The sequence below is a fragment of the Rhamphochromis sp. 'chilingali' genome, assembly GCF_963969265.1.
Source record: "Rhamphochromis sp. 'chilingali' genome assembly, chromosome: 19".
In the NCBI taxonomy this organism is placed as follows: Eukaryota; Metazoa; Chordata; class Actinopteri; order Cichliformes; family Cichlidae; genus Rhamphochromis; species Rhamphochromis sp. 'chilingali'.
The window spans coordinates 21168233-21178397 of record NC_137946.1 but is presented as its reverse complement, the minus strand read 5'-3'; the positions used below and the strand labels follow the sequence as shown (position 1 = coordinate 21178397).

General features: G+C 40.8%; 1 protein-coding gene across 1 annotated transcript; it reads right to left on the bottom strand.

The window, feature by feature from the left end:
* Positions 1 to 4639: 4639 nt before the first annotated feature.
* msx2b (muscle segment homeobox 2b) lies at positions 4640 to 6502 on the bottom strand. Its single transcript, XM_080866302.1, has 2 exons — positions 5992 to 6502; positions 4640 to 5681 (listed from the first exon to the last, which is right to left on the bottom strand). The coding sequence occupies exons 1-2, from the start codon at positions 6377 to 6379 to the stop codon at positions 5230 to 5232; spliced, it is 840 nt and encodes a 279-aa protein (XP_080722428.1). The 5' UTR covers positions 6380 to 6502; the 3' UTR covers positions 4640 to 5229.
* Between the last annotated feature and the right edge of the window lie 3663 nt (positions 6503 to 10165).

Genomic DNA, 10165 nt, shown 5'->3' with positions numbered 1-10165 from the left:
AAAAAATGAGAGAGGCCGGTGCAGGGCTGTGTGCAGCTAGCACTTTATTTGAGCTATAATGTCAGTCTTTCTCACTGTGACATTAATTTGTAAGCTGGAAAGGTGCTACGGTGATGCCAAGCTTGGGTGCATGGGCTTGTGTCTCTGAGTAATTGTGGAAGCACATGAAGCAAAACGCCCGTGACAACTCAGCTAGTTATAATTAATTGAATGGACATGGCACAGGTAGAGTGCTCAGACTCTTTCTCTTTGTCCACATACACTTAAGCTCAAGGCTTCCTTCTGCCGTGAACATACACACACCCAGCACTTAGATGCAAACAGGTGGTGGAGCAATACCAGAAATATAGCGTGTTTTCTTCTCGTTGTGCAGCATCATCTGCATTTTCCAAAAAAACATCCCCCTCCCCCCTTAAATGCTCCATTTAGACACATTCTCCTCTACCTAAAAGACTCCAATTATCAGCAGTTTATGTGATAGAAAAAAATACCAACCTTTTTTTTTATTTTAGACCACTGACAAATAAATTTTAATTGCTACTATTTTAATAGCAATTTAAAGCAGCGTGATTTTGGAAAGGCTTTGGAGGATTTTGTATTTTGTATTTTTTTGGTGGCACAGTGGGGCTACTTCTGATGAAAATTATTGTTGTAGTGACACCTGCTGGATATAAGGTGGAACAGGTTCTTCACCATCCTTGAAAGTCTCATCAACTTCTCCTCCATTCAACTCGTCTCTGCTTTTGCTAATGAGGTGAATAAGCAGGCGACATTTGTGTGGGCTGTAGAACTGAAATTTGAGGCCTTCCTTCTCTTATTGAGCTAAAATGATTTAATCGTGAGAAAGGTTTTCAGGCTTACATCCATCTAAATTAACAGACAATCTGTTACAATATTTTTGATTTCATTCATAAAATCGGGAGTTGCTCATTTATGTTACCTCCCCTGTCACTGATAGGAGTATCTTTATTTGCAGCACTACACTGTTATTGTTTTATTGCATATCTAGTAATACTTTAAACCCAGCCTAGTTTCGATCCTTCAGTCTACTGCATCAAAATACAATTTTATTAAAATAGCATCACAACTGTTATCAAAGAATCCCTGGAACACATTCTGTAAACATGCTCAGTGTGTTTATTTGTGAATTTCAGAAGTAATACCACTAATCAGCTAAGCTTTGTTTTCTCTTGAGTAAATCCGAACCACTTTACCACAGCTGCTCAGCATTTGCATGAGGATCTCCATTTCCCGGCAATCAAACCTAAATCAGCATCGGTCTCTCATATTCTTTTCCAAGTGCTGCATCGAGAGCACGAGTGAAAACTTAAGATGCCGTTGTGGTTTCAGATAAGCAAGTATAACATTTGCATTAGCAGGTTATTCATGACATGAAAGACACAGTGCAAGCGGTAAAAATCACCTTTTAGCCGTGCTTTCAGAAGCCTCTTTGAGGCTTGATTTTACAGTAGCAGAGAGATGCATTTAAGCATGACTATGACTGAGAAGCATAAAATACACTGTGGACCTGCAGATCCTTTTAGTTTATAAGACTCATTAGAGTGTCACTCTTATTGCTGTATGTGTAAACAATGTTGACTAAGTTATTTCATAAAATTTCCATAGTGACTATTCATCGTGAAAATGGCAACTGTGTATGTGTGTGAAATGGGACACGAACAGAGAAAAACAAGCTGCCTGATGAGTGCAAGTGTTTCATTTCATGTAAAGTTCCTACCGCAATTGAAGTCGTCATGCTGTATATGGAACAGCTTCAAGAGTCAAAAAGCATTAAGCCAATTCGTTTAGGAACTGGGTTGAGCCAATCTGGGAATGCTGCAAATACTGCAGAAATGCTACAGGCCTGAAACTTGTAGGTTTCCACAGCTGGATTCATAATGACACAAACACACTGGTTTAAGCCAATTAATGCCAGCATGCACAAATAAATCCATGATTCATGGAGTGATGCATGTTACAGTAAAGTTCTCAGTGATTATTGTATTTTCTGTTCAAATATAACTGTTTGTTTTCCACTGTGTGTGTTTGCACTTATGTGATGGTTAAACAAAGACTTAAAATATGGGATCCCGTGGAACAGGCATATGTGTGTGCCTGTCCAGTGTGATTTTTAGAAGCCTTGGCCACCCTCCTCTTCCGCTAGGCTGCTGCAGGGAATATCCCTGCATCTGCTTTTGCATTGCTCTCGAGGGATACCTCCAAACACCAATCACACATCACATGGACACACACTAATAACAGAATTCTCGTGCATGTGTCCTTGTCTCTACATGGAAGCTCACCGAGCCTTTCTCGTTGTTTGTGGGCGTCACTGCCTATGGCTTTAATAGTATTTGCACAAAAGAGAATACACCATTGCGAAGTGAGAATCTTCAATGCTGTTTTTTTAATATTATTATTGCTTTGCAATTATTATGAATCCTGTGAAAAGCACATTTACATGTCTCAAACATGCAGGGCAGTTTGTCCAGCTGTGAGCTGCTGGTTCCAGTCTTTCTGGCTTATTCTTAGAAAACATTTTTCTACCCCACCAAGCATTATAGGTTGTTGTGTTCAGTTTGTCCTGACACGTTAACTGTTGGTGTCCCCAGCTTACCTTAAAGGCAAAGAATACATGTGATGAAGCAGAATTATACAGATTGAGCAAACTTGGGTGATCTAATGAACTGAAAACAGCACCGTACTAGAGTTTTGGGTTTTTTTTAATTCCACATCTCTACATCCCTAAGGAAAGGAGTCCAAAAGCTGTGGGCCACCACAAAAGTTTTACTGTTCCTTGATTCATTAAAAAAGCAATCACCTGTACCTGTAAGTGTGTATATTTATGCAGTTATTTTATAAGTGAATTAGATATTCCAAAACCTTGTTTTCAGAGAAGTACAGCAAATGATTCTCCATGGACATTCAATGCTTGTTCAGTATAGTCTCTAAACATGTCACTGGTAATACTTCCCAACTTGGTGACTGTATTTTCATGTGGTGTTGCAGTTTGCTGTATAAAACTGTACTTTATGCATATTTAGGTTGCAATGTGACCTTCTTATACTTAGTTTTTTCCCCATGCTGCTGTGTTACAAACAGCCACCAGAGGAGGCAGGAGACATGCACAAGACCTGGAACCAGAGACTCTCTTAATCACATGTTGTCTTTAAGTAACAAACAAAACCGCAAATATGCCCAATCATTGTCAGATGAACATCAACTAAAAAAGATGAAAAGCAATCGCCAGTCCTAATGACAACCTTCCAAACTAAAGGACCGGCAATTATGAATTCTCCGCCACTAAAATGCAACACTCCTCCAGCAATTAGTACAAACATGACGTTTCACAAGTGATTCTGAGTCTCTCCTGACAATCTGCTCTTCATTAAGATGATTGCTTGCTTGTGTAAACTACTTCTTTGGTTGCCACTTCCCCTTAGACTGTCTGCCTCGCCTCACAGCCTTGTTCTGATTAAAGAGGAACCTCATAAAAACACCACTGCCTATAAACGATTTCCTCATTACATCAAAGTCACACGGAAGTTGTAAGCTGCTTTTACAATTGCAACAACGCAGAGGACCCACACACCATCACAGTCACTCTATAAAACATGGCACTAAGGTGGACGGGTCTGGTAAAAAGTGGCTAATTCAAGCCTAACTCAGCAGTGATCGGTCACCTTAAGTTTATTAAGGCACCAAGTAGGATAAGAGCCGTAACATATAAGAGAGCTACTCAGCTAGATAAGTCATAAATGAGTGATATAGCTAATATAATTTTGACATTCGACACCTCGTCCATAACGACACAGAAAGTTTACCATTGATTGTTTCAACAAAAATATTGCAGCTATTTCTGGTGAGCTCCAGAAATGTAAAATCAATATGACATAAAGGAAAATGAAAGGCAACAACTACAGATCCTTAACTCGCAACTCCCAAAACTTGTGTTTTTATGCTACTGTTGTGAAACTTAAAAGCCTCATTATCGGTCATCAGTGCACCGTCATGGTCAAAACAACACATAATTCTTGAAAATCCATCTGAGCTTTATAACGGGAAAGAAAAGTTTGACAAATGCGGTAAGAGACAGCTCAGTCATAACGGGAACTCTCTGTGAAGTTGGATAATTTATGGGTGTCATTTATGGTTTGTCAAACATTGCCTTGAACTGACCACTGTCTGATGGGAAACACAGACATGGGATTAAACCACACAAACACACACACACACACACACAGAAAGCAGCTGTAGCTGAAAAGTGCTGAAGAAGAAGAGCAACACAGCTATTTGGTTTAACTTACATACCGCTTGATTTTTTTGAGATATGTTGAGTGAATGCTGCACATGTTTAAATTTTGCTACTTTTTTTTAAGACATAAAATTGAATGTCATTTAAAGGAAACAGTCTGTGAGCCTTTAATAGTTTGGTTCATATAAATGAAAAAAAAAAAATATATAAACTGCATAGCACACTGCAGGCCCTTTCAAAGGGAGAAGAACAATATAAATACATACTCGGTTAGAAATTTTGTACCATGTTCTCATAATCATAAATACACAATTCATACATTTCCAGCATTGCATTTTAAAGAGAATAAATATGTCTATGCTCTGTAAATGTCTCGTAAAGAAATTAGGGTGTAATGAAAATACTTTTATTGCTACAAGAGAAAACATCAACAAAACTGTAATTACAATAGCATACAGTTAGAGGGATGAATCTTACTGCTAAAAAGACACAAATAACCTGAATTTGAATTTCAAAAAGATTGAAAAAATTCTTTTAAAAAGACAAAAAGTTGCCTGAGTTGCTGAAAGACCCACTCATCCATGCAAAGTGTCTTGAGTTTAAGGCCCCAGGTGCTTTATCTGTTAAGTAGTAAGACTTAATTGGAAAGTCTGCATTATGATTCCCAGTGCAAGTCCTCGCCCTGCTCAATTATTGCAGAAGTAAACAACTGAAGGTTATAAAGAGCTGGACAGTAACACCCCTCCTCATAAAGACAAGTCGTGTAAACAGGCAGTCCAAAAGGGGCAAGAGAGGAAGTTTCTCTTATCCTCACTGTTGGGAAAATAGATCTTTAAACAGATTCTGAAGTGCTCAGAAAGTTATTACAAACACTTCTTGTGCAGTTGAAACTGTACATTATACATAGAGATTTTTGAGCACATTTCCTCCGTGTTCATTTTTTTGGAATCCTTTAGTCGCTGATATTTCCATTTTTATAAGTGGTACATGCTGTAGCCCAAAGGAGCAGCGTACACTCCTAAAGGGGAAATGGGCAGGATGGGTCTGTGGTGGTGATATGCAGAGGAGTATGACTGTCCATATAGTGACATGGCACCCAGTGACAGTGGTAACCTAAAGCCAGGGTGTAAAGCTCCAGCAGCAACGGCTGCCACTGCAGCCGTCTTGGCATCAGCAGCCATCTTGAGTTTCTCCAGCTCGGCCTCCTGGAGCCTCTTGGCTTTGGCTCGGCGATTCTGGAACCAGATCTTCACCTGAGTCTCTGTGAGAGTTAAGGAGGAGGAGAACTCGGCTCGCTCGGCGATGGACAGGTATTGCTTCTGCCTGAATTTCCTCTCCAGAGCGAGGAGCTGGGATGTGGTGAAGGGTGTGCGGGGCTTCCTGTTGGTCTTGTGTTTCCTCAGCTGGCAGGCAGGACTGAGGTGACCTGGGAAAAGAAACAATTAGGATTTAAGAAGGGTCATTAAATCATTTGATTATCTCAAAATTTGATTTGAATGTAAAAACTGAGTAGTTGGCTACAGCCTACCAACCCCAGCCAGATAAATAATACTATTTACACGCTAGCCTTACTTTTCAGTAAACAACCAATTAACAGAATGCGTCTTTGCAGCACAGCTTACAGAGAATTACTTTCCAGTATTTAGGAAAAAAACTGAAAACATCTGCAGGATACTGAATAATGAAATTAGCTATAAATAAGTTTCATGGCGTTTAATATGAGAGGAGAAACTTACGAGGTTGTGTGGAAAAGGCGCTGGTAGTAACCCACGGTGCGCAGTCCTCTGACTCTGATGTTTCAGACTTCACTGGCGACGAGGGGGCAGCAGTTAAGCTCTTTTGGCTTCCCCCGGGAGGGGTGCACGTCTCCCGGCTCACATACAAGGAGTTTAACCCCGTCGGGGACAAAGCCACCGAACTTTCCTTCGGTGTAAAGCAGGCGGACTCTCCACTCCGGCTGTGCGTCTTTCTCCCGGACATGAGCGCCTCCACGCTGAAGGGGTGATGCCGACGCACCACGGGAGATGCCTTCTCTTCCCCCGACTCCTCTGTCAAGTCCGCACGGCTGCTGTCCTCCTCGGAAGAACTGCATCCCAAGTCGTTAAAACTCTCCTTGGAGGCCATCTCTCTCCTCCGGGTCTCCTCCGTAAAACAGGTGAACTCCACGGAGACGAAGCAGTAAGTTTACCCAGGTGTAACTCACTCCTACGAGCGTACTGTTCAGCTGTCAAGTTGTAGTGTGAGAGCGAGTATGTAGACTCGGCACGTTGACACGGCTCAACTTAGACCAATCACAGCAGCCCAAAATGTTTATGGGCGACCACGTGCTGCTTTCAGGGACAACATAGAAAACTCATATTACTTGGTTATATTTGCGCAAATAACGATTATGATTATTAGTAGGAGGTGGTAGTTAGTCATCTGAAAGGGGCAAATTCCCAAATGAAGTTAAAACACGTTTTTCTTCTTTTTTCAGGTTTTATTTAATTTCGAAGAATCAGAAGCTTGAATTTTCTCTTATCTGTTGTTTGCTAACCGCCGTTTATTTGTTAAAGTGAATTTTTCCACATTGCCTGCAAAAACAATAGCTCTGCAGCATTATCACATGTTAAGCTTCAGTAATGGATTAGCTCTAACTCTAACCTCATGAGAGTGCATGTGTAAACACGGGCCCTATGCAGATAATTATGGAGAGTTATACCCGGAGATGAAACACTGATCCCTTTCTTCTTCATCTCTCTCGCTCTCTGCTTTGTTTGATGTTCTTTATATTGGGACTTTCCGCTGTATCCGACATTTCTGTTGTGTGGTATGTAAGTCCGGCATTTATAGAAACGTGTCACATTGAGATTTCTGAGGATGTTACTTAACTGCATGGCCGATTTACTGATGCTAAAACCTTAGCAAAGTCCAGCTTGGGTGTGAGGCGCGACTGGACACAAATTAGATTAGACTTTCACGTGTTTCTCTCCGTGTCTGTGACCGACACGTTCGTCTTCCTGGCCTAAGATTTGATCCCATTCATTCTGCAAATTAGACATGAAGTAACTCATTGTCAAAGTCTGTGAAGAAACTCAGTGGGATTTTTCTATTGAGAATTTGATGTTTTACACTTGTTCCAGACATTTATCTGAAAACTCTGTCTGACTGTCCTGATGGTGGTTAGCTTAAAGAATGGCCCACTTATCTTATGATCATTTTTCCCACAGGCGTGCCTGCATCAGTTATTTATTATTTCTCAACTACTTGCACATATTTAACACTCAACAGTCCTACCACTAAATGATATGTGCTATTTTGTATCACATTGATTCAGCATACTCGCTATATCTAGGCTTTGGAAGCAGTGCCATGACGGCCAGTGGAGAGCTGTGGGAATAAGTTACATTTTTCATTATTTTTTATCATACTCGCTCTTGCATCTTTAAATGCTCTTGCCCAAAAAGCTCTGTCTGCCCAGACCGGTCAGATAGTTCAGCAACAGAAAAAATGAGTTATAACAGATAGCATACAGATTTTTGAGCTGTTTTGTTTCAGGGTTTGGACTCACAAACCGTGTGCAGCGTCATCATTACTGCTTTCAAGTTTACTTGAACTGTGACCACATCTTCCTCCACTGGGGCAAGAGCTGAAAGTGCCATTTGTCTATCTGTCAGCAAGATTTTACAAAACCTACCAAACCCAATTTCATGAAACTTCACACACACACCGGGCCCGTGGGAAGGCGATCAAACCCAAGAGTAACGTTAAGCCATTGCTGGAGACATTATCATCAAAAAAGGTAGTTCACTGAGTGTTCAGGTCTTTAGGAGCTAGTAGCGGTAAATAAAAACACTTGTGTTCAGTCTTGCAGGCAACAACACAACATTTATTGTTTTTCACTCGTGGATGAGGCACGAAAAGCAGCTCTGCAGAGTAAATACAAATGGAAAACTGTAGGGCTGCTGCTCATTCTTTCTTTAGAGGGGTCTCAAACTAGCTCCTGGTGGGTGTTATGCCAGTGTGTTCCTGACACATTCACAGAAGAAAAGCCTAGACTACAAACAAGGGTGTTTTAAGCAGTTCAGCTGCGCTGTTTTCTGTGGGAGAGAATAACTGCGTTTGGCATACCCTTTGGGCTTTGTATGCCCAAAGGGTATGCCAAAAAAAGAACAAAAAAAAAGAAAAACCAACTATATAATACATTAAAATAGAGTGGGAAAACACCTTAAAGCTTATAGGCACTTTTCAGTACACAAAGTGCTTTAAAAGAAAAAGGCACTTCTTTTTCAAACATCCCTGGGGAGGGATTAATAAACAGCAAATAAAATAATTTATTTCAGCACTTTTACGTGTAGCTAGCAGGCTTGACTAGCTTGTATGTCAGCCTTGTGGAACAGGACTCTGTTCCCAGGAGGTTGCTGCTGCTGTCTTATTAAAGTGGGGTTATTTCACAGACAATCAGAGGTTTGTGAAGGCGCCAGTGAGCGGCCAGATGAAAGGGCCGACTCCTCAGGGGAGAAACTGTTGCCTTTTTTGCAGGATCCACCTCCTTCCTCCTCCACCTCTCTCTCTCTCTCTCTCTCTCTCTCTCTTTGCCCTGCAGGCACCTTGTCATTCAGTCATATAACTCATTCTTGGCTCACTGTCGTTGGCATGTTACCTCCTTTTGTATCTCAAATCTTCCCTCTAACTCTCTTTAATGCTTCATAATGTTTCATTGCATCTATTTCTTTCTTTCTTTCTTCTCACATTCTGCCCATTGTGCATTTCTTCGCTTCCTTCTTGCTATATTTGGTCTCACTTTCAGTATAAAAACCTCAGATGTAAAGACCGCACCTCCATGCAACACATGAGAAATTGCTGAAAGAGGCAGTATTCTAGCTGCATGAGTTGGGCACACCACATAGTTAAATCCTTGTTGGTTTGTGTATCAATCTATCTTTCAACCTGGCTTAAAGAAGTAATTGATTTGTAATAACGGAACCACTGGCACTAATCAAATCAATTATTTAATTACAAGTACTGGGAAAATATGACCCATGTGACAGCTGTACAAGCTGCATCCTGTCACACTCCACCCAGACAAAGTAATATCAGCTGTTAAGTGATAATCTTTTATATGTGCTTTGCATTAGCAAATTTATGGGCTATATGTGTGTGTGTGTGTGTGTTACATGTATTTATGGTTTAGACGTGCAAATTGTTGTGTTACCACAGATCTAAAGCAGATTTCACAAGAAAAGTAGAAGGAGGAATAAAGGAAGGAAGGAAGGAAGGAAGAAGAGGAGGGGTAAAAATAAGAGGGGTGCTCTTCTGGGTGTAGCAAAATTACCCACACGTCCCACTTCCTTTTTTCCATAATATCATTTAAGCTTGATAATAGCGAAAGCAATTTGTCTGAGCATGTTTGTGCGTGTGTGTGTGTGTTTACTGTGTGGAGTTCTGTACTGTATGCGTGTGTGTGTATCTGTCAGAGAAGCTTGAGAGGCCTGTGGTTGTGCGAGTCGGGCACACCTCAGAGCATTGTAATTACAGCAGAAGCTTTGAAGTGGTGGAATGTTTGGTTGGGATAATCAGCAGGCTGGACTGCACTCACACACTATTTACATTCCCAATAAATCACTCATTCACGTTATAACGCTAGCAAATGTTATTATCTGTGCTGATACAGATTTGGTAAATTAACATGTTAGAGGGTAAAATGGGATCACTGTTTTTATAGTACTGTTTATGCAAAAAGGGCCCAGTTAGGATCCAAGCACTGCATGATATGCTATTCACAATGTTTCTTTAATTTCATCTTACCTCTTTAGCATCCTCTTTTTAAGCCGGTTTTCTTCATATTGGCTGCTTTTTGCACACAGAAACTTGAACAGCAGATGGGCGGGGCCAAGATGCCCACGTTAAGGTTGCCCACTCTCATGACAT